The following is a 23797-nucleotide window of genomic DNA, read 5'->3' on the forward strand; positions in this document are numbered from 1 at the left end:
GCTGGCGACTACAGTCCGAAGGTGCCTAGAGTTGGGGTCATCAAAGACTCAACTGGGCTGGACTCTGAAGATGATTTCTTCATTCACATGTCTGGCCCTCCAGCAGGGTGCTGGCCCAACATCTCTCTCCATCTAGCCCTGCCATGTGGCTAGTTTGGCTGTTATGGATGGTAAATGGCCTCCTAGCCAGACTTGCCTACTCTACCACTTGCCTCTGTCTGCCCAATATGGGCCTTCCCTGGGTCAGCTCCTAGGGACCCCCATTACCTCTAAAGGCTCAGCAAACACCTCCCATGTGAAGCCAGAGTAGTGGCATCTTGTCTGCAGAACTCAGAGCACACACATCCTTAACAGCCCTGCTGTGCTCTTAGCTGTTCTGCCGGGGCTAGGAATCACACTTTAATTTCTGTGATTGCATCATGGCTTACTGGTAGAGTGTTGGCTCAGCATGCAAATGTCCCGGGTTTGATTACCGGTCAGAATGCACAGGAGAAGCACCCATCTGCTTCTCTACCCCTCCCCCTTTTGCTTCTCTCTCTCTCTCTCTGCTTCTCTCACCCTCCTGCAGCCATGGCTCAACTGGAGGGAGTTGAGGATGGCTCCATCACCTTCACTAAGAGCTCAGTTGGGCTGATCAGATGAGCAGATCATCATCCCTTAGTGGGCTTGCCGGGTGGATTCCAGTTGGGGGTGTAGGAGGAAGTCTGTCTCTGCTTCCCCACCTCTCACTGAATAAAAAGAAAAAAATTCTGTGATGGCAGTGCTGACATGGGAAGTGGTGAGGAAGTAAATGAATGTTCAGGAGGCCGAATTTATACACAGGTACAACCCCTGCAGCAAGTCTCCAAATGGCTGAGGAAAGCCAAACGTTGCTTGTGCTGTAAGCAGTGGTGGACAGGCTCTAGGGCATGGAGGTGGAGGGGCAGGGAGGTCAGATGCACACTCGTCCTGGAACACAGATGCACATGGGTTAGGTTCCTGATGACGCACTGGCCTTCTTGATGAACTGGATGGACTGGAGCTCCAGGCTCAGGCTTCCCCAGGTGCTAGGGCCAGCTGCTCAGGTTCAGACCAGCCTCACTGCTCCCCTGCAAGCCTCCAAACCCCCTGGAGCCTGTTTCTTCCTCTGCTAAAGGGAATCTGGCTCCTGACCCCAGTTCACTCATGCATTAAATCACACCACTTAGGGCAGCACCTAGCAGACTCCGGGGCACACAGCTGGTTCTTCAAGCTTCTCATCTTCCCTGCTGTCACCCAGTTCCTGTCCACCAGCAAAACTGAGAGGGGAGAGGGGCTACAGCCTTCTACTGGCTGAGCCCAGCCAAACTCAAAAGGAAGTGGTGGTAGCCCTGTAGCTGGTGGGGGACTGCCAAGACTCCAGCCTCTTGCCCAGGAGCACTGACCCAGAGGAGTTCCCCCAGGAGTGAACTGTGTTGGTAGAACAGCCATGGATCAGCCCAGTTACAATGTACAGGAACGGAGGGAGAAGAATAAACACAGTCTCCAAGTGCTTTCATCAGGTTTTGTTTTGTTTTTGTTTTTTTCATTTTGTTTTGAACACTAAGATTTATTTTCAAACAGCACACAGAACGGTCTGCAGAGCAGGGCCAGGCCAGATGGTTGCCTGGGTCCCGAGGTGTCTGGAGAGACAGGACCCCACCCACAGCAGCTGCCAGGAAACGAGTACCCTTGCCCAGGTGGCTCAGCCAAAGCATCAGGCAAGCACGGCGACTCTGCGGCCCCCAAGGCCCTGCCTTCAGCTGGGCACAAAAGGCGCTGGCACAGGTGAGGCAGCCAGGAACTCAACTAGGGAACACAGCAGCTTCAGGAACACTGGTGATTCGACCAAATCTGCCGAAACCAGGCTCTTTGGAAAACAACATAATATTTGGGAGAACACCTCTTGGTGTAGGTCTCTCTAGATTCCCCTTTGCTTTCCAAAAGTTTAAAAACAAAACAAAAACAAAAAACAAACAAACAAAAAAACACATTTTTCGGGAAAAGGTGTTCTTCACACATCCAGAGAGCTGCACCAGCCGCGCTGCCCTCACTGAACGCGCTCAGTAAAGTTCTCAGGGAAGACGCCCCGGCATTTGTCCAAGTCCTTGTGCTGGTTCCAGTCGCTCTCCTTCACACCCATCAGCCAGCCTTCATCCTGAGGGGGGCAGAGCACCAGGCTGCACGGGGGTGGGAAAGGAAGAGACCTGGACCCTACGGGGTATGTCTGGCTAGGGAGCTGCTGGGAGGATGTCCCCTCCTCTAGTTTGTGAGGCTGCCTTAAAGAACACCTCCTCCAGGCAGCATTCCCTGCTAATCTCCCAGACCCAAACGTAATGGCCCCAGGAGCTATCTGCCCTTCAACAGGTGGATTTAACTCTTTGCCCTCTGGCAGGTCCTCTTCCCTCTGCAGAGGTAGACTGACTGCGGCACTGGTCTGAGCAACGCCCTTGGGCCCAGCCAACGAGCTTTCCCTTTCTGCTGCCCACAGAGGACACATCACTGAGGACAGAGGCTCTCCTTCCAGACTCCTACAGATAATTCCAGAGAGTTCTATTGAGCGCTGACCAGTCAAAAACTTCTAGAACAGCCTGAGGCTATCCCACCAAACCCTCCACCTGGACCTTTGCCTAATCCTGACCCCTCCCAGGGTCATGTCAGCCTCCTTGGCCCCAGACCCCGACCCTGGGCCTGCAGGAGCCATAAACCTGGCCTGTGGCTGAGCCCTGCGGTTGATCTATGCTTGGCACCCACTTATGTCTTTGTTGTTTCATTCTGTGTCACTATTTGCCTGTTACAAACCCTCTGGATATCCTCTCTGAACCACATCTGTCCCCCCACCCCAGATAACTCCAGCTATGGACCAGGATTCTGCTTCTGAAAATCCCACCCAGCACAGAGCTAGGCCACGAGGGAGATTAGTGGAGACCTGAAGTTTAGGAGAATCAGCAGATTGAGTGCCAGCCCAGAAACTTCCCAGACCAGTATGGCTTCGTACACATCTGGTGCCCTAAAGCCCAGCCCAGGACCACCCCCCCAAGTCCAGCTCCCCTCTCACCCTGACAATTAAACCACATGGACATGCTGAGATCTAAATGGGTCAGTCTAACCAGAACCCTCAGGATGGGAGCCCCCAGCCCCCTCACCAACCCCCTGCAAAGGCTCACTTGACACCGACAAGGAGAGTCCTGCCACAGGGCCATAGCTCTGTGCACAAAGCAGCCTGCCCCAACCTGGGAGGTGGTTCTGTCTCCAGGGAGCCCACCCTGAGGGATACATTAACAAAGAGAAGTGACAGCAAGAAGAGAAGGTTCTGAAAGGCATTTGGGGTCAGAAACAGCTGAAGACATAGTGGGGATTGCTCAGGGGTTCTGCTAGAAATTACACTGACCCTGTGGGTCCTGTGTGGACGGATATGGGGTCAGCCTGGAGGGGGTGGTACATGGGGCCAATGGGAGCCCACCAGGAGGCCAGGAGCGGTGAGCAGGGCTAGAGGTTCATGGAGGGACAGCCAGGGGTCCTATCCCAGCAGAGGGAGAACTTTGGGGCAGAGAAGGGAGAAGTGGAGAGAGAAACGAGCAGAATGCTCAGAGAAGGCAGCAGAACCCAAGGAAAGGGGGGAGGACAAAGTCTGAGGAAGACAGGGAGGAAAGAAAGAAGAGACAGAAACGGGAACAGCACCAGAAGGGATGTGTCAGCAAGGGAGATGGTCTGAAGAAAAGGCAGCGGGAACAGGTAGAACGAAGGAGGAAAGAAAGGGGGGACGACGAATGATGAGAGATGAGGACAGGCAAGGAGAGGGGACAGGCCCGCTGCGTGGCAGCCTGTGGGGCTCTGCTGCCCAGCTGGCCATGCCCCGCTGCCAGCCCTGCCCAAACGCAGCCTCACCTGCTCCTCGGGATTCTGGAAGGGGATCACCAGCACAACATCCCCAGCTTTAAGCTGCAGCTCGTCTGTATCGGTAGCCGTGTAGTCATGCTGGGCCTGCACCTGCAGAGGTTGTGTGGGAGAGCTGGGCACCCTCTCCTGAGGCCCTTGGTCCCACTTTTAAGCCTGTGCAGGGTACCAGGCCTTGCAGTGGCTTGGCTTTGTTGGGATGTGCGACACAGCGACCAGGAACATGTGAACATCGCAGGACCAGGGCACAGATACCACTGTGCCGAGTGGGTGGCAGGGGCTGGAGGAACAGGACGACTTTGGGCCGATCACACAGCTTCAGGGACTGTGTGTTCTCATCTATGAAGGGGGTGACACCACCCCCCCCCCAGGACACTGTCTGACAGCGGCAATCAGGCTGTGGGGTCAGTAACCGGGGCTCACCTTAAACATGAAGCCCGGGGGCAGGTCCAAGCGCACAGCCGCACTGCCACCCTCCACGGTGCCGTTCACAGCTGCTGAGAAGGTCTCCGCCACGACAGCAGGCAGAGAGTTCTGGGGAGGGAGCACAGGTCAGCGTGAGCAGGAGGGGGTCCCAAGAGGACAGGGGTGACAGGCAGGGGAAGGGGATGTCTGAGCCTGATACCAGGCCAGCCAGCCTCCAGTCTCCTCAGCAGGATCTATGACCTGGACAAACGGACAAAGCAAGGAGGATAGGCCAGATGCAGAGCTGGGGGGCACAGGCAGGCAGACAGCAAGGGAAAAAGCCAGAGCCCCGGTCCCTGAGTCTTACGGAGGCTGCTTCACTCGTGGCCGCCTCCCCAGGCTCCTGGGCTCCCACAGCAGGTTGGGTCCCACTCGCCACCTCCGAGGCCTCTGCTGGCTGCAACATAAACCCCAGTAGAGGGTCAGACACATGCTGGGACACTGCCACCAGAACAAGGGAAGGAGCCAGAGGGCAGCACCCACTGGTGTGTAGAGTTGACCAGCTGTCTGCAAAACACAGGGAGTCCCTGGAGGAAAGGCAAGGTCCTGGGTGTGAGGAGCAGCTGGAGAAGGTGCCAGCAGGTGTGAGGCCAGCACAGGCCCCAGGGGCTACCCCTGTCCCTCCCTCACAGGCCCTGTCCCTAAGCCAAGAGCTGGCCCAGCCTCAGCTCCCTGAACTCACATGGCCCACTGGCCCTCACAGCTTACTCTCGCAAGAGGACGCAGCATGGACTGGGCACCACGACAGGGCCTAGGTAAGTCCAAGAGGATGCTACCTAGCTGCACTCAGGCTGCCCTGGGCCAACACTCAAACTCAGCCACTCCTGAGGTCTGGGAGCAATCCCCTCAACCCTGCTAACTCTGTGAAAGGAGGAAATGGCTAGTGCAGGGTGAAGGTTAAAAGAGAAATGCTGAGAAGTCTCCACCACAAACCAAGGGGAGCTGCATGTGTTCCTTCCTCCCCCGTGAGAGCCCTGCGCTGGGAGGCTAGGCTGGGCTCGGAGAAGGGAACAGGGGCAGATCCAACCCCAGCTACCCCGAACACAGGGACAAGCCCCTAGCTCATGGCCCTGGCTTCACCCTCAGGCTCATGGCGGTCTTGCCCATCCTGTGCCCTTTCCTCTGGGCTCGTCTTCCATGCTACACCCCCAGATACTGTGGACAGGTGGGGGGGCTGGCAGGTGAGCACTTACTTGCACAGGCCCTGGCTCGACCATCTGGCTGGGCCAGGCCACAGCAAAGGTGCCCTCGGCAGCACTGGGCTCCCTGGAAGGTAAGCTGCCAGCTGGACTCTCTGTGGGCTGGTGACGGCCACCAGGGAGGATGGGGTGGGAGGTGGGGAGGACAAGGAGTTGGGCAGGACACAAGACAGAAGACAGGCATGAGCTGCCAGTGTGGGCAGAGGGGAGAGGTGGTGCCTGCGGCAGGCCGCCTGGCTAGAGCCCAGCAGGGGACTGATGCATCCCTGATGGGACACCCGTGTCCACCTCCAGGAACCCCCCACTGCCAAGGAACAGGTGTGACTGTGCCCCTCGCTCAGAACCCACGGAAATCTGCTCTGCAGAAGGGCTCTGCCCACTCCCACCTGGCCTCCTCCAAAGTGATACCTACTGAGGAGCTCCCTAAGCTCCCAGGACCCAGGGCTGCCCTCCCTTTCACACCTGCCACACCAGCACCCCTACCACCGCTCTGGCAGGAGCTATCACCAGTTACTGGGCAAGTCCCACACCCTCCCTGAGCCTCCATGTCAGAGCCACAAGGTGATGACGCCATGAGCCCAGCAGGTCCTGCTCATGAAGGCACCTAATTCAGCTTGCCTTTCCCTCCCTCCTTCCTCTGTACCAAGAGCCCCCTGATGTCACCGCCCTGTGGCCCCTGCAGACAGAAAGCCCCTCAAGGGCCAGGACCCTCCAACCAGAGTCACCCTAGTTCTACAACCTCAGCCCAGCCTGAGAATACCATGTCTGTCCTGAGTGATCAGCTGGTCACTGTCCTGGTTGTAGGCCTCAGCCCAGCCTGAGAATACCATGTCTGTCCTGAGTGATCAGCTGGTCACTGTCCTGGTTGTAGGCCTCAGCCCAGCCTGAGAATACCATGTCTGTCCTGAGTGATCAGCTGGTCACTGTCCTGGTTGTAGGCCTCAGCCCAGCCTGAGAATACCATGTCTGTCCTGAGTGATCAGCTGGTCACTGTCCTGGTTGTAGGCCTCAGCCCAGCCTGAGAATACCATGTCTGTCCTGAGTGATCAGCTGGTCACTGTCCTGGTTGTAGGCCTCAGCCCAGCCTGAGAATACCATGTCTGTCCTGAGTGATCAGCTGGTCACTGTCCTGGTTGTAGGCCTCAGCCCAGCCTGAGAATACCATGTCTGTCCTGAGTGATCAGCTGGTCACTGTCCTGGTTGTAGGCCTCAGCCCAGCCTGAGAATACCATGTCTATCCTGAGTGATCAGCTGGTCACTGTCCAGGGCCACTCACAGGCCGTGCCAGCTGGGCCACACCGAGAAGGACCCTCTTTCTCAGACTACACCCTTTCCCACAGGGCCTAACTGGGGCCATAGTGCCTCCACAGCAGGGAAGCAGCAGAACAGATGGACACAGGCAGCGGTGGCCAGCCCCTGTGCATGGGAGCACAGGGTGCATGCACCTGTGGACGACTAGCTATAGGAAGAGTGGGCCCAGCTTACGCAGAGGAGCGGCTCCCCCCCAGGGGACAGGCACAGAGCACACATGCTTACCTCCCAGAGGTCCCACGGGATTGGCTGAGCACAGCAGAGGGAGAAGGACAGAGTTAGCACACAGTTAGAGCTGGGGCAGGTAAGCAGCCCCCCAGTGATCCCCACCCCATGCCCACCCAGGGCCCTCCAGCCAGCCCAGAGCTGGCACAGACCCAGAGCCAGGCTCTGAGGTCCCTGGAGGGCTGAGTCATGGACATCTCTCAGTGGGCGACAACCCCAGGCCTGGGAGTAGCCAAATACAGGGTGACTGTCAGCAGAGGCACAGGGTGCTGGGATGGACAGCACACTGCCCGGTAAGCACTCAGCTGACCCTACTCCCAAGGTTCCCTCACCAGCGTCTGTCTGCTCTCTTTCCTTCCCCCACAGTCAGGACCAGAAGAGGTGACAAGGGCCAAGGGCCAGAGTGTGAGTGGGAAGAGAGCCTGGTGACCCCAGGACCCCCAAAGGCCCAGGCCTACAATGACCCACACAGCTAGGGGGCAGACATGAGCCCAGGGCCCACTGGCCAAGGGGCTGGTGGGTTCATGGGTCATGGCAGACTCAGACCAACCTGACTGGAGGGCATGGGTGCCTTCACAGGGCTCGCCACAGGTGGGAGAGGGTCAAAGTCCAGGTCCAGCAGGCTGGCCTGCTCCGAGAAAGGCCCCAGTGCCTCAAACTTGGCAGCAGTGGCAGAGGAGGATGGCAGTTAGTGACGGGAGAAAGCATCGCACAACGCACACAGCCGGCACCAACTCAGGGACACTTCCACCTCACACACACAGCAGCGCCGTCCACACCAGAGACCGGGCACACGTTCCCACCTCAGTCATGGGCAATGGACCAACTACCTGCCAGACCGATGTTGGTCCCGCTCCCTCACTGGTCTCCGCCCAGCAACTCCCTGCACCACAAACCCCAAGACAGGACAAGACCACACTTGGTCGCCCTGACCCAGAGGGCCCCTAGGACAGGCTCCAGCCTCCCCTCACTGCACCAGATAAACAGGCCACACTGTGATGACAACCACCCCCTGGCCAGCCACAGGAAGCAAGGACAGAATGACAGCCACACTGCCTAGGAGCTCAACCATTTAGGCAGCATCCCCAGCACCTGTAGCACCCATTTCAAACTAAAGATTCCGCCCAGGCACCCCCGAGATTATCATTCAGTGGGTCGGGGTGCAGCTCAGGGATGTGCCTGTGAGAGGGACAGCCCCGGGAGACTGGGAGGTGGTGGCCTTGCTCAGGCTGGGAAAACCGGCCCCACAGTGAAGTTAGGCCTCACAACCGTAGGAGAAAAGGCTCTTTCCCAGGGCCACCTGCAGAGGATAGCCAGCTCAGCACCAGAGCGCAGAGTACATGCTGCCTCCATCTGGTATGAGGGCCAGGAAGGGAGCTGGCTCAGCCTGTGTCCCCCTATCCCTCCCTCACGCAGCCCTGGGAGGGCCGCAGCCCCCAGGAGCCCATCCCAGCCCGGCTCTGCTTGCTCTCAGTGGACGCCCAGTACGGATAGGGGACACACTGCAGCCCTGTCCCTCCGAGGCCCTCCATAAAGGACCCATGACCTGGAGAATGAGGAGGGGTATCCCAGGAGGCTTTGCACAGCTGAGGTGTAGCCTGTTGGGAGAGAGGACCCTCAGGCCTGAGAAAACTTGGTGCCAGCCATCCCACAGCTGAGGGGACAAGGCACCCCCTCAGAACCAAGCCACAGAGTTGAGAGGGCCCAGGCCACATGGCCTCACCTCCTAGACAAGAGGCTCTGGTCCCCACGGCACTGCCCCAGGCTTGTCCCAGTCACCAACTCTCCCTTTAGGGAGAACCCTGTCTGATGAGACGGGGAGAGAGATTGCTGCACCATTCCCATCCCCTTCTTTCTGTAAGGGAATGCATGCTCCAGGCACCCTAGGTGCATGGCCTCTATGTGCCCCCCACTGACCGGCAGGGGGCATTTCTCCCCCTAAGTAGCCCCACCACCCACCCTTTCTCAGATGTCATCCAGGCCCAGACTGCTGCCCCCTCACGCCCCAAGGGGACAGTCACCAGCCCAAAGGGCAAACCTTATCCTCCCTGCCTCTTTCCAGCAGGCCATCCCCACCAGGACTGTCCTTGGGACAGGGAGGAGGCTACTCACCATGGCCCAGGAGAGCAACCTGCCAGCACAGCTTCATGGGTGTGCCCAGGCCACCCCAAACCCAGGCAATAGCACCCACAGTGTCCACTTATGCCCCCACCAGGTAGACACCCAGCTCCCTGAAATGAGTGGAGGGGCAACAAGGGCAACATGCAGTGAGTGCCGAGATGGACACGCTCAGGGTAGGTGGTCTGCTACAGGTCAGGCCTGCACTCACCTGTCACATGGAGACGACCTTTCCTAGAGGGCGGGTGAAAACTGAACCAGGCCGTGCAGTAAGTGCTAGTTCATACTGCCTTGGGGAGGGGGGTCTTACACTGTCTCCCCAGTGCTCCTGGAGGGCCCCTGAGCCAGCCTCAGCCACCGTCTACAAACAGGGGCTCCCTTGCCTCCTAGAACCTGAGCCAGGGCATCATCCCACACCCACCTAGGACCCCATACTGAAAGTTCTTACTTATGACCCAAAGTCCTCCCCAGGGGCTGGAAGGAAGCACACTCACCCTGAGAGCCCTCTCAGCAGAGACCACTGTCCTCAGATCCCATCTGCCTCTCCCTCTGTACTCACAACTTCTGGCTCTGCCCCTCCCTTCCAGACCTCTGAGTCAATGCTAAGGAGACAGAGCCCAGAGCACCCCAGGCAGGGCAACCCCATAGCAGCAGCTCCCCACAGCCTGGGATCAGCAGTCCACTCAGGGAGCAGGCCTTGCATGGCAAGGGCCTGGCTGGGAGGCCTGACGCCACGCTCGGTGCCGTTAGCACATATGGCCCAGGCGAACTGCGCTGACAGCATGCAGCCTGCTCTAGGGCTACCACAGCGACCTTCCTGCCCAGCCTCCTTTTGTCTGTGAGTGGGCCTTGCATGCTCTCTGAGGGCACTGATGAGCACATTGAACTCCAGAAGTTCCTGAGCCCCTGTCTCACCCCTCTGGTCTACACACAAGCCACTGTCTCTGCTTCTAGTCACCTGGCATATGTCACCTGCTCCAGGAAGCCTTCCCTGACTTGCCCAGGTGCTCCATGCTCCCCATCTCTCCTCATAGAATCAATGGAACCACAAGGTCATTGCTGAGCTGAGGATCTCTGTTAGGACCATTCACCTATGTCCCAGACTCTGGCCACAGCACATGCTCAGAGATAAATGAGGGATGACAGATGAAAGGACGAACAGTAAGTGAGGGAGGCCCAGGGCTGACCTCTGGCCAGATTCCTGGCTCCTGAGGCAGCAGATGGGTGTGAGACAGAGGAAGGCCATGCATGTCCCACGAGAGCAAGAGGAGGGAGCTGGGCCGCGGCGGCCGCGGCTGACCTGGGAAGGGGTGGTCACGCTGATTTCAGGGACAAAGGTGTCATCAAACAGGCTGAGGATCTGCTCCTGCTTTACTTCCTTGGACGGGGTGTGTTTGGGAGGCGGAGGGACTGGTGGGCCTTTCCGGAGCTGTGAGTCAACAGTGGGTGAGGGGCCGCACAAGGAGATGCGGCAGAGCGCGGAGAATGGGGGAGATAGAGACAAAGCCATGGTTAGTCACACCCCAGGCCTCAGATCCAACCAGTCAACTGAAGAAGAGGCAAGAAGAGCCACCACTCCCCAGGACAGACACCAGGACTACTGCCTTCCCTTGGTAGGAGGTCCAGACATGCTGCACAGGGAGAAAGACAGAAGGGGTGGGGGAAGGCAAGAGAGAAAGAAGAGAAAAGAGGGAAGAAGGAGGGATGGCCACAAGAAGGCTCCCCAGCTGGTGAGATAACTGCCTGTGTCCTGTGCCCCACCCACCCCAGCCTCCGCTCTCCTCACACCCAGGGTCCCTCCACGCTGAGCCATGGAGGCCAGCCCAGAGCCAGGGCCCGGAGGAGGCCTAAGGACAATGGTCACACACTTGTCCACTGTAGGGGTGGGAGCTCAGGCAAGTCACACCACACCCCGCAGCCTGGGTTTCCCCATTTATCAAGCTGGGCTGACACAGCATCTGCCTCCCAGGTGACAGTCAGGATTCAGGGAACGAGAACAGGGAAAGTGCTGGCAGTTTCCAGCCCGGAGTAACTACTCCTTAAGTGTGGGCTCTCGTCACTATTAGCATCCTCATCCTAATCAGCTTGTCCAACAGGGTGTCGGCACAACCCAGCAGAGCTGCTGCCAAGACAGCCTGCCTGGCTCAGTGAGGTCTGTGCAGATGCTGCACTTGCTCCCCTCCCAGCACTGGAGACTGCAAAAACCCGGAGAAGCCCAGTGGGGGCAGAGGCTAGGCTTCCCCAGAAGGGCCAGACAGGAAGCCCAGGGCCTGGCCTCTGACCCACTTCACATAACCCTCACTGTGCCCGTTCTCTTGCATGACCCTGTGCAGGACAGAGAAGGTGAGGACCAGGGAGGCAGCTGCGTCCAAGGACCTGGACGCTCTTGAGAACCTGAGCCTGAGTCTCGGGCAGAAAGTAAGATGGAGGAAGTCAAGCTGCCCACAATGCAGGGAGAGAAGGGAAAGGGCACTGCAGTGAGGCAGGGGACACCAAGGAGGAAAGAAACAGTCATGAATGCCCCTGAAAGGGCCAGGGCCATGAAGGGGAGCCTGGGCCAGGCAGGGCCCAAGGGAGAACAATGCCAGGCTCAGCCCCCTCTGGTTCCAAACCTGTCCAGGCCCGGGCAGAAGACAGAGCACTGGGAAGGGTTGGGGAGTGGGGAATAAAAGCAAAGCAGGAAGAGGAGCAAGGAGGGGAGGGGACAGGCCACTGAAATACAGTGTGTACCTGAGATGGGGACTTGGGGAGGGCAGCCCCAGGGATAACCGCACTGGTCAGTTCAGGCTCATGGTTGACTCTGATTTCCGGGGTGGCTGCAGGGGAGCTATCCGGCGGAGGCGAAGGGCTCTTGTTCCCTTTTCCGGGGGCGCTGTCACTGTGGAGGCAAGAAAGAAGGGAGCCCAGTGGAGGGAGGGCCCCACATCTGAGAGGGGACGTGCAGACCTGCAGGTGTGTGTGAGGGTGTGTGCACATGCAAAGGCTCTGGGGTCCGTGTACATGAAAACCTCTGTGTGTGTGTGTGTGTGTGTGTGTGTGTGCACACACGCACGTGCCTATAGAGCAGTGTGCGAAACTGCATGTCCATGTGCCCAAGGACTGCTGACAATGGCCCACACGTGCCGGCAGCAGCACATGGGGCAGTGCTGAGCTAGAAGCCATGTCCCCAGGGTCAGGGACAGGTCCAGGGAGCCCACCACCAGAGGCAGCCCAGTGGCCCCACCGAGGGCCTGAGCTTTCCAGCAGGAGAAAGCCAAACATCCTAGAGGCAAAGTGAGTCTCATCCCACACACCACACAGCAGCTCCTGTGCTCAGGTTGGGCTCCCCGCCTCAGCCAGACCCCACAGGCCCCTGAGCTGCACCCCTGCTGCCTATCCACTTACACCAGAATGCCCAGCATAGCCCGGCTCCCCTCCACACCATGCTCCCATCCACACCACACCATCACTATCTCCAAACCTTTGCTTCCCCAGGCCCTTCCATGGAAATGTGGGAACCCCCCCCCCAGAGGCCATGGGCACACAGGTAGACAAAGGGCAGCGCCCTACAGACCAGGAGCTGGGGTAGGAGGGAGGTCTCTAAGCCGTGTCATTCAGCACCAGAAACCAGACCCCGTGTGAATGAACCTCAGTTGGGTGCAGAGGGCAGCAAATAGAACAGCTGTGTCTATGCTCACATAAACTCCAGGGCAGTGCTGGCACTTGCCACAGGTGACTATGTTAAATTTGTACGTAAATTAAACTAAAAACTCAGCTCCTCAGTCACACTGGCCACATTCCAAATGCTGGCACTGGCCAGTCCCAGGAGGTGAGTGGCCACCACGTTGGACAGGGCAGGTCTGGAAAAATACATAGAAACTAGTAACTGAGTCACTTGGGGGAGGAGACCCAGATGTGTGGGCGACACTGCTGGTACCTTCCCGCTGTTTTTAAATTTGTGTTTCATGGAATGCATTTGCCCCCTTGAAGAGTATACATAAGGACAGTACCCAGGCACTAGGTTTAGAACCACCACACGCAGCAGCCCTCCCCACACCTCCCCAGGCCTCCTTCTCTGTGACGCTGTCCACCTGTGAATGCTCTGGGACCGGCCACAGCCGGTGCACACACAGTTTTACAGAGAAAGGCACTACACTGAGCCCAAGATGTCTGCCCACCATCCACCCCCAGAACCCTCTGCCCTGCCCGCGGCCGCCCACGGCACAGTGCAACCCCGGCCCTGCGGGCAGCATCACACCAGGAAGGTGGGTTAGGGGTTAGTGGCGCCCTCAGAGCAGGGCACGAGGCGCATGCACAGGGCCGCCAGCCAGCACGCTGGCCTCGAGCACCCCCACAATGCAGCACTCACTGCCGGTACCTGTTCTTCTTTCTGCGCAGTCGGGAGAACAGTTTAGTTTTCTTTCTGTGGGGATGGACGGGACGCGGAGGCCTTCGTTTGGGGGAATTACGGGATGTGGGGCTGGCCTGTCTCCATACAGCACAGCGACCCACCATAAAAGGGCTGGGCAGAGGCAAAGCCTCCTCCAACACCCAGGGACCATGAAGAGGGCCTGACCCTGCCCTCAGGCCACCGTCGTCCAGTCCCAGGGCCCCCTGGCTTCACATGCTGCCAGGTGCCCTGGGGTGGCCCTGACAAAACAAGCCAAAGAGGTGCCACCCCAAAACAGCCTGGCGAGCTGCAAGGCACTCAGGCTGGGCCCAGTCCACAGACGTTCCAGGACCCAGAGTGCCAGGACAGAGGGCTCAGTGACCAGCACGGGGCCTGCGAGGAGGCAGGCAGCCTCCTCTGGGGTAGAGAAGGCTCACAAGCTTCCACACCCCTCCCTCTCCCCTCAGAATGACCAGCCACTTCCCCATACAATGTCCACTGTCGGAGGGCACGCATTGCCCAGGATGGCCACAGCTCGCCCCATCCCCCTACACCCAACCCGTGCAGTACAAGGGGAGGCTGGTCCTTCCTCTAGCGACCTGGGAAGTTGCTTTCAGCCTTTCTGTTACCCTCACTCCCGTCAGCACTCTCCTCAGCCCACAGCCCCTGGGGGCCCCGCTGCCTCACATCACTGTTTTCAGGGGAGGGGCCACGGCAGTCACTGAAAACCTCCTTTGTCCTGGGGAACACCCAAATCACCACAAGAAACAGACACTGTCACCCATTTGACAGAAACTTGAGGTCCCCTGTGCTCTCCACATTGTGCCACAATGGCCAGAAAGGGAGAGCCCCCGACTCCCTCCTGTTTCCCAGGGGCACCTTCTCCTCCTCCCTCACGCTCGCCCGTCAGGATACAGGGTCGTGTGCTCAAGACCATGAGGTGAGAGAGGCCAGGGTTGGGCTAAGGGCAGGAGCAAGGGTATCTGTGTGGGTGTGAAGAACGCCACCATCCCAGGACCCAGGCTTCCTGGGAGCAGAAGAGGGAAACGTGACACCACTCCCAGCTCCCTTTCCAGAAGGCTCCATGTTTGTGAATCACTGTTACCTCCCACCCCCTCCCAAAGCTACACAGGCCCCCAGCTATTCCAGCAGATGAGCAAGAAAGGCCTAGGCCCAGGCGATCTGCTCAGTGCCAAGGCATGCTCCTCTCCCGATGGGAGATGTAGGAGAAGTGGCCATGCCCTCCCCCGTTCCCCTGAGCACAGGGAGGCCACACCAGGATGGCCAAACCCATGGGACCACAGGAAGAAGCCCCATCCCAGCCTTGCACACGTCCACTAGCAACAGCAGCTGGCCCGACCACACCTCCCACCCCATCACAGCCTGGATGGACCTCACACACCTGGGCTGGGCCTTGACCGTGAAGGTGTTGCTGCCGTGCTGCTTCTCCAGGCTGACCAGCACGTCGTTGAGGTTCTGGTTGAGCTGCAGGGGGGACAGTAACCAGGGAGGAGGACCTCTGGAGCCACCAAGCAGCCCTGCTCTCCCCAACACCATCCTGTTTCTCCCCTGCAAACCCCTTCCTGCACCGCTGTCCCTACCTGAAACCAGGAGCGGAGGCTCCTCAGCAGTGGGAGCTGGGGACCGCCACACCAACGCGGGGAGATCAAGGCGGGACACGGGGAGGGCTGCTCCACTCAGTTACCATCGCTGGGGACCAGCTCTGCTTTCCTTTCCACTCTCAGGGATATCATAAATCCCACATAGACCTTGTACTGCTCTTACAATTGTTTAACTGTCTTTGCAAACTGTTGACCCTAATTGTTAAGGTCACTCTGTCAGAGACATCACCAAGTGCACAGGCGAGAGAGGAAGTTGATCCCGTGCACAGGGTGAGACTCACTGCTGAGATTACTCCCTCTGTGTCGGCCACTAGGAAGCTCAGACATGAATTTTCCTCCTACTTTACATAAATGTCTTCTTCCCCAACACAACTTCTCTCCGTCTGTTTTATAAATTTTCTTAGGCTATCTCAAGTCTTTGAAGAGATAAATAAGAAGGAAGGAGAGGGACAGCCTCCAAGGCAGGAACTCATCCTCAGGGCGGGGACCCAGGACAGGCCCCCCAGCTCACTCTTTCTGTTCTCCTACCTGGGCAGGCTCAGAGTCCACCACCATCATTTCATTCCTCTGGGCCCAAGAGACAAGGTCAGACCCCCTCCCCCAGAGGTAGGGAGCTGGCAGCACTGGTCTCCCCAACTCAGCTTTGCAGTATAACTGCCGGTTAAGTTGAAATGAAAATAACTTGACCCTGGCCAGTTGGCTCAGTGGTAGAACATCGGCCTCGCATGTAGATGTCCAGGGTTCGATTCCCAGTCAGGGCACACAGGAGATGAAACTATTTGCTTCTCTACCCCTCCCCTTGCCCCTTCTGTCTCTCTCTCTTCTCCTCCCACAGCCATAGCTCAATTGGTTCCAGTGCATTGGCCCCAGGCGCTGAGGATGGCTCCATAGAGCCTCTGCCTCAGGCACTAAAATAGCTCAGTTGCAAGCATGGCCCCAGATGGGCAGAGAGCATCAGCCCCAGACAGGAGCTGCCAGGTGAACCCTGGTCAGTGTGCATGCGGGGGTCTATCTCCCCTCCTCTAACATGGAAAAGAAGAGAAAAAAAAAAAGAAAGAAAAGAAAACAGCATGGCATTTTAAACTAACCAGAACCTCTCCCACTCTGGACTCTGGTAGATAAAGCAGACCTACTACAATGTCTTAAGACACATGGAAAAAACAGTAAAAACTGAGAAAATTCTAGCAGCTTATTTATGAATTGTCCCTGAAAATTGGGAAGCCACCGCAATCTTCTGACATGGCGCTCCTGTGTCACGGTCTAAGCTGGTTCGCTCAGGCAAGAAGAGGCCTGGCAGCAGGACGAGGCTGGGCCGGGCTGGACCTCGGGGCTCTGCCGACCCAGCCGCCCAGCAGCCCCCACAGGGCAGAACACTGACAAGAGCTCCCTGAGGACCAGAGGGAGTGCAGCGGTCACTGGTGTGTGCAGAGCCTCAGCTGGAAGAAGGGAGCTCGTCTGCCCCTGCTGGGCCTCTGACGCCAACCTGGGCAGCGTGAAGCGAGGCCCAGAGGCCCTGCCTACCTTACTCATCTCCTTGTGGAAGTTCTCCTCCAGGCCCGCAATGCTCTGAAACGTGTTGACATAGAAGCCTACGCGGCTGCAGCAGGGAACGGAGGAGACAAAGTGAACACGCAGGTTGGGCGGGCAAGCAGAACCACACACATGCTGACACCCCGCCACCCTCACCAGCAGCACAGCCTCAAGAGGCTGGGCACCCGGTACAGAGAGACAGAGAGACGCGGCATGTTCATCGTGCAGCCTTGGGGATAGGAGGCCAGGTTCCTACAACCCCTCCAGGCTCTCACCTGTTCCACAGAGATGGCAGCTCCTCCTGCAGGTCTACATTCATCTCCTCAAATACCTTCTGGGCTTTAATAAGCTCCTCCTCGGCCTGAGGGGCAGGATCAGTCATTCCCTCTGCTGGGCCTCTGTGCCAGCCAGCCCAGGCCAGCCCAGGCCCACCCCCACACACACACCAAGACCCGCTACCCAATCTCCCACCCAGCGTGCTCAGACCAGGCCTCTGGGCAAGACAGATGTGCAAATGAATGTGGACACCCAGACAGACCACCCCTTGCAGCCTCTCCACCAGGGACCCTGCAGCCAGACCCACAAGGGCTGCTCCAGGGAGGGGAAGGAAAAACAGCCATGGCAAAAGGGACAGCCTTTCTCTCTGGCCCAAGCGTACCCACACAGGGCCGAGGGATGAGTAGGGCACAATGAGACGACGCAGACAGGGTCTGGGGTGCTGGGGCACAGGCAGACCCAGACCCAGATATATGAGGACCTTGCCCAGTTACAGTGAAGCCCTCTGAGCTGGTGTCAGCCTGCTGCCTAGCTCTCTGTCCTTGCTATACCCTCCAGAATACCCTTTCCCCCTTCTCAAGTCTGCCTCCCACTCAGCCTTAGTTACCAGCCTGCATGTCACCTCCCTGGGACAGTCTCTTTTACCCTCCCCACCCCTACCACTCTCTCCTGTCCATACCAGATAGAGCTGAGCCACTGGGCATGGTGCCTGAGCCCACTCCCAAGGCCTTCACTTCCCCAGGCAGCCCTGCCCCTCCAGCTACTCACACCCCCCAGGCAGCAGCACTGAGGCCCCGTCCCAGGTCCAAGAATATAGAGAAAGGCAGCAGAGGTGCTCCCTCTAACGGTGGAGGACCAGACAAGGGTAGGGTGCTTCACAAGACCCCCATCCCAGAAGGGGCTCTGCTGGCTCACTCTGGAGGGCACTGCTAGAAACAGTAACTCAGGGAGGGGATGACTTCAATTCAGGGTCTGAGTCACAACCCAGGAACGTGACAGGTCCCACCCAGGAAAAAACTCCTGCCAGCAGCCTCAAATTCTCAGGCCTCTGACAAAGGCATCCAACTGGCCAAAATGCTTAATTGCCACAAAGCACAAGATCTCCCCAAGCCCACCACACTGGCCTACCAGCCCAGTCAGCCCTGTACCCACTGTGCCCAGAGCTGAACCTGGTGATGGGGGCAGGTCTGGAGCAGAAGGGCCACTACTGCTCCTGACTACAACTCCCTTCATTGCTGGAATATGCTCAAGGGAGCTTGAGCTCCTTGCCTAACTTTTAAACATGTAATTTAAAAACTAAAGGTAGAAAAAAAAAGAAATATCTCTACACATGCATGCCTTGCTACCTCTGGATGAATTAGATCTAGTCTGGTCACCCCTGTGCCTGATTAGGGGCTACTGAGGACAGTTTGTAAAACCCACAAAATGGGCCTGACCTGTGGTGGCGCAGTGCATAAAGCGTCGACCTGGAAATGCTGAGGTCGCCGGTTCGAAACCCTGGGCTTGCCTGGTCAAGGCACATATGGGAGTTGATGATTCCAGCTCCTCCCCCCCTTCTATCTCTCTGTCTCTCCTCTCTCTCTCTCTCTCTCTCTCTCTCTCTCTCTCTCTCTGTCTCTCCCTCTCCTCTCTAAAATGAATAAATAAATATTTTTTTAAAAAACCCACAAAATGAGTGACTCCCCATATATCTGCCCTACACTCCCCCACCTGACAACCAAGAGTCTGACTCCAGGCCTACGTCCCCCGGGAGCCTGCCTCAACAGTCCCAGCTCCCGTGCAGTGGGACACCTCCTCTCGCTAAGGATTCAATCTCCACCCCACCAGGTTGGTCCTAATTCTCCAATAAACAATCGTGACCATGACGATAACAATGACACAGCATCTCACCACTGTGCCAGGCATTTGTCCCCATGTTCCAGCAACACTGCAAAGAACAGGGTGGCTCCAGTCTGGAGGTCCCGAAGGTCAGGACCTATGTATCCTCTTCCCTGTGACTCACTCTCATTTCCTGGGTCGTGGAGCAGCACCGGGTGGATGGCAGGGAGAGCTGTCCACTGCAGAGGAGGCCTTGTGCAGCCCTGGTGGCTCTGCTACATACTGACGAACGGACGTGGACAGCAGACCCAAAGTCGGCCTGCTTGCCACACACCAGGGCCCCAGCACCCTGCAGGTAGGTTTTGGGAGACTATGGCAAGTGTGAAGCACAGCTCAAAACTAGTCCAGGCACACCTGGAGCTGGTCAGCTCAGGAGAGCACAGCCTACGAGGCTGCACTGTTTCCCTCAAGTCAAGCCAGCCCTCAGGGCAGCCTCAGGCCTCCAATACCAGCTCACAGCCAGCCAGCTGCCCAGGGAGCCCCTAGGGCTCCCCCACTCCCAGCCAGGAGTGAGGCAGGACTGGGCGGGGGGTGCGCAGGGGGATATACTCCAGTAAGAATGAGTCCAACGGAAAAGCCAGTGTGGCTGAAGGGCAAACATCTGCAGTCCAGCATTCACGAATGACATCATGTGCTTAGCTGCCTGTCATTCCCCAAAGGGCGGAGTGTGGGGCCCTCTTGGCGCATCCCCAACTACACTCACCCCAGGAGCCCAAAAGCAGCCCCAGGCCTTGCCCCAGGCCCCAGTCTCTCAGCAGCTAATCCTACCTGATAAAAATGTTCAGCTGGCCTCCTGCCAAACCCTGTCTCTGGGTCAGCGCCCCACTCCCCCCCCCCAGCCAGAGCCCTGGACTCTATAGGAGGCCCCCTCTAGCCCCTCCTGTATCCTGAAAAAAACCTGAAGCTGTCTCTCTCAGAACCCAGAGGTCCCCTGCCCTCCAAAATCAGTCCACAGCTTTGGCCTGAGAGAAATCAGGCAGCAGGCAGATTAGAAATTGGGCCACACACCCGTGCTGAGCTGAGAACTGTCCACATCACAGGCACTCAGGACACGTAGGCTGAAGATGAAATCAGAAGGGGCCCAGAATAAATGGGGCCACTGCCCAGACAGAAACCCAACCCCCTGGGTTGGGCCTGCCGGCTGCCGCCACCCCAAGACCACAAAGGGTACTGGGGTCACGTCAGTTTCACTCAAGAGAAAACCACAAGGTGACCTCTCCCAGGACATGGCCCCCAGTGGCCCCTGGCCACACCAAGCCCATTCCAAGAGCAGGGACGAAGTGTTGCCAGGGTAGTAGTATCACATAGAATTCTGCACCACAACCTCCTTCAGGAAGCCCTCCAGGACCAGCCAGGGGGTCTCCAAACTTTTTACACAGGGGGCCAGTTCACTGTCCCTCAGACCTTTGGAGGGCTGCCAAATACAGTGGTCCTCTCACTGACCACCAATGAAAGAGGTGCCCCTTCCAGAAGTGCAGTGGGGGCTGGGTAAATGGCCTCAGGGGGCCACATTGCGGCCTGCGGGTCGTAGTTTGGGGACGCCTGGTCCCAAGGGCCAACCCCAGGTCTCAGCATATTAGCCGGACTAAAGAGCTCTCCAAATGTCCCCTCCAGGGGCTTCATGGGGCTCACAGGTCCCAAAGGTCTCCATGAGTCTAGACTCCTGTGCAGGACCATCTACATGGAGCATCAGGCCAGGGAGCTAGGGAAACAGGCCAGGCCTTGAGTCATGTGAGCTCCAACTCAGCTACTAAGCAGTTCTGGGACCCTGGCAGGAGATTCTGCCTCTCTCTGCACGTCTGTTTCCTCTGTAAATTCAGAATCACCTCACAGTTCTTATGAGGCTTGAAGCACAACACATGTCAACAAGTCAGGACAGGAGCCCTCGTGACATCATGTCCCTCCCTGCCGGCGCTCGCACAGAGGACAAAGGGCTCCAGGCTCTCCTGGGTGTCTGGACACTGGGATTTCAGAGAGACCCTGGTGCTGAGCAACAGCCCTGAGCCCGCCCCCGCCACCCAGAGCCCCGAGGCTCTACCCACTCCTTATCTGCCCTCAGGGCTTATATGTAGCAGCAGTCTCCCAGCCCTGCCTCCCAACCCAGGAAAGGGCTCAGCCCTCCCCATCCAGGGCAGTGCAAGCACAAGGACAGGACACAACAGACCAGAGGCACCAGCATGTGCAAGGTTAGAAGCCAGTGTCACCTGATTTCGGAGCAGGTTAGTTTGAGCTACAAGATGAGCCTGCAGTTTGCCTTGGCACCACTGGGGGGCGGCTTTCTCAAGCAGCGAGACAGGCTGGGGGGTGGGTGCAGAAGGGAGGTCAAGGCAAGGGAGGGTGGAAAAAAATGGGAGGGAAGTGGGGAGAGAAACAGAGACACAGATATTAAACACCAAGTCCAAACGTCTCAGCACAGTGACAAACAAGATGGCTGGCCCTCCAGGGACCCAGCCCTCTCAGCAGGCTGAGAGAATTAAGAGAAGCCCCCAGCGGGGCACAAAGAGGGGTGAACTCCAGCTGCAAAGCAAAATGTGAGAGCTGTTAGCAGGGGCAGAGGGTCTGAGCAAGCTCGATCCTGCCCACACCCCGGCGTGGGGACACTCATCTTCAGGGCTCCGTGGAGAATGCAGCTGGTGGCCCAGGCAAGCGCTGGTCCCCCACCCGTGCACCTCTACTGCTGTACACCCCACCTGTACACCCTACTGATGTGAAGGTCTCTCACATCAGACCTGACACAATTTCCCTCAGAGCACAGCAGGCTGGGCAAGGTGAAACCCAAGCCTGCTCGTCTTGCAGAGAGCAGTGTCAGAGCGAGCAGACGAGCCAGGGGCCAAGGAAGGTACCACAGACTGAACCACAGGTGGGCCCTCACCCAGGGGACCACGAGGACCTTTCTCCCCCCACCTTAGCCCTGGGAACTTATACTAGTCACAGGTGGAAGCCCATCCAAGGAGGGCTGAGAATTCCCACACCAGGGGAGCGTGAGAGCCAGGACACAAAGGTGCAGGTGAGGGTGGCCCAGAGGGAGGCTCCCTGGACCCACGAATTCCCCCCACCCTTCCCCACCCCCATCTCCCTGAACACTGCCCAGGCCCCTCTCTAGCTCTCACCTTGGCAATTTTGGCTTCATCCTTCTTTTTGGCCGTTTGAAGAGACTCGTAGTGATGCCGGGCACTGTCATAGTCCACCAGCTTCCGCCCCCGCTTGGCAATGCGTGACTGGGAGACAAACGGGGGAGGGGAGGGCTGAACAGGGCCCAGCAAAGGGCCTCCTGTGGTGCTGACACGCTGGGCCCGGGCAAACGGGGACTAGGTGAAGCCAGAGGGCCCACACAGTACACCCCAGGCTCAACAAGAGCATCCAAGACATTCTGAGACACCGCTGCTCCACATCTCTGGTGGCAAGGAGCTCACTTCTTCTAAGCAACCTGTGCCCTCTGCGGTCCTTTTGTATCTAGAGGTCAAACTATTTCCTCGCACATATTAACCCATTCGTCGGTACCCACCAGCCAGTGCTGTATCGGACAAGCCTCTTCCCTGGCCTGGCCCCCAAATCCTGAGGGTGCCTTCTGAGCCAGGCTTGTCTTCTCCAGGGCCACCACCATCAGCCTCTCTTCCACTCCCCACAGGACACCTTTGGGAGCCTGAGGCATCCACTCTGGGTGGCTGAGTAGGCCAGCAAGGAGCATGACCCCCACCCCCTGCCCTGTGTATCATCAGGTCCAGCATGATGGTCAGCACCTGGGCTCCAGACACCTCTTCTTCCATGGCCGAAGCCCCAAGACCCCACCGACCTTGGTGGAGGCACACCAACACTCTGCAGCACATACCCAGGCCCACGGAGGCAGCAGGCTTCCTGAACATATATAGTCACAAAAATACACCCAGAGGAAGGGCGGTGCACAAGCACAAGTGTGTACACATTCTCTTCCAAGCACAGCCAGCCTAACACAATGCACCTCTAGGCACAGATGCCCAGGCCAGACATCCCTTGACTACATCTTATACAATCCTACAGACTCCACGGTAGCATGACATTCACATACCATGGGGTCACTTCCCCTAATTCAGAGACCCAGGGGTCCAAGGCTTAAAGCTCCCTCAGCTCAGAAAAGCCCAGTCCAGGGGGTTAGCAGGCTGGCTTCAGCAGGAGCAACCCTGCAGGATGAAAGTGAAGAGGACTGCCCCCACCATCCTTGGCCCCCTCTCCCATTTCCCTGCACAAGCTGCCAGATAGACAGTCTCTCACCTTGATGTCAGGGAACTGGCCCAGGTACGTGTCCATGGTCAGCAGTGCCTGGTCCACCAGCTTCTGGTGGTAATCCATCCAGAGCAGGTCATTGTTCTGAAGGAGCAAGAACATACAACTGCACCACCAGGGCTGCCAGTCACTTGCCCCATCCCTTCAAGGCTCGCAGACTTCTCAAAACCTCAGTTTCTTCATCTATAAAATGGGCCGGCAGCCGAAACCAGTGGGGCCCCGTGGGAGGGCTGAGCCACCTGCCCCAGCTCACCTCAGCAATCTTGTTTGCTTCCTCCCGGCCGGGCCAGTCGGGCTCGTACACTTCCTGCAGACACTCGCTCAGCTTCTTGGAGGCTTCGTGCATGGCTGTAGGGCAGAAGGGCCATGCTGCAGCCAGGGCCCCAGGGACCTGGGACAGCAGGTCCACCAGCAGATATGTGGGCCTCCACAACAGTCCCCGCCCCTTCCCCAAAGACCCCCGACACCTTTCCTAGCTCTTGACACGTCCGTTCCACCTGGGGAGCCTCACTGCCTCGGCATCCTGGGAAGTCCGGGACACCCAGACCAGGTGTGCCCCTTACCTTTGACTGAGGCCAGGTAGGTCCGGAGGTCCTTCTGTAGCCGGCTGCCCTCACTCTGCAGAAAGAAAGATGAGAACAGGTACAAGG

The 23797-nt window shown here is 58.0% G+C and overlaps 1 protein-coding gene across 15 annotated transcripts in view; it reads right to left on the bottom strand.

Moving 5' to 3' along the window:
• Positions 1–1508: 1508 nt before the first annotated feature.
• BIN1 (bridging integrator 1) overlaps positions 1509–23797 on the bottom strand; it is a 52168-nt gene continuing 29879 nt past the window's right edge. The window contains exons 3-20 of one of the 15 annotated variants that reach the window (XM_066278972.1): positions 23711–23765; positions 23401–23495; positions 23136–23231; positions 21998–22105; positions 21092–21184; positions 17009–17094; positions 16725–16800; positions 14984–15066; positions 13570–13614; positions 11943–12090; positions 10513–10641; positions 7645–7752; positions 7095–7118; positions 5553–5660; positions 4667–4756; positions 4318–4428; positions 3886–3987; positions 1509–2155 (exon numbers count right to left, since the gene is read on the bottom strand). In XM_066278972.1, coding sequence (XP_066135069.1) covers positions 2048–2155; positions 3886–3987; positions 4318–4428; positions 4667–4756; positions 5553–5660; positions 7095–7118; positions 7645–7752; positions 10513–10641; positions 11943–12090; positions 13570–13614; positions 14984–15066; positions 16725–16800; positions 17009–17094; positions 21092–21184; positions 21998–22105; positions 23136–23231; positions 23401–23495; positions 23711–23765 — 1665 coding nt within the window. In that variant the 3' untranslated portion in view covers positions 1509–2047. Of the gene's footprint in view, positions 2156–3885; positions 3988–4317; positions 4429–4666; positions 4757–5552; positions 5661–7094; positions 7119–7644; positions 7753–10512; positions 10642–11942; positions 12091–13569; positions 13642–14983; positions 15067–16724; positions 16801–17008; positions 17095–21091; positions 21185–21997; positions 22106–23135; positions 23232–23400; positions 23496–23710; positions 23766–23797 lie in introns of all 15 variants that reach the window. The other 14 variants (XM_066278975.1, XM_066278974.1, XM_066278973.1 and 11 more) reach the window with 14 other exon arrangements.

The sequence above is a fragment of the Saccopteryx bilineata genome, chromosome 5, assembly GCF_036850765.1.
Source record: "Saccopteryx bilineata isolate mSacBil1 chromosome 5, mSacBil1_pri_phased_curated, whole genome shotgun sequence".
Lineage (NCBI taxonomy): Eukaryota > Metazoa > Chordata > Mammalia > Chiroptera > Emballonuridae > Saccopteryx > Saccopteryx bilineata.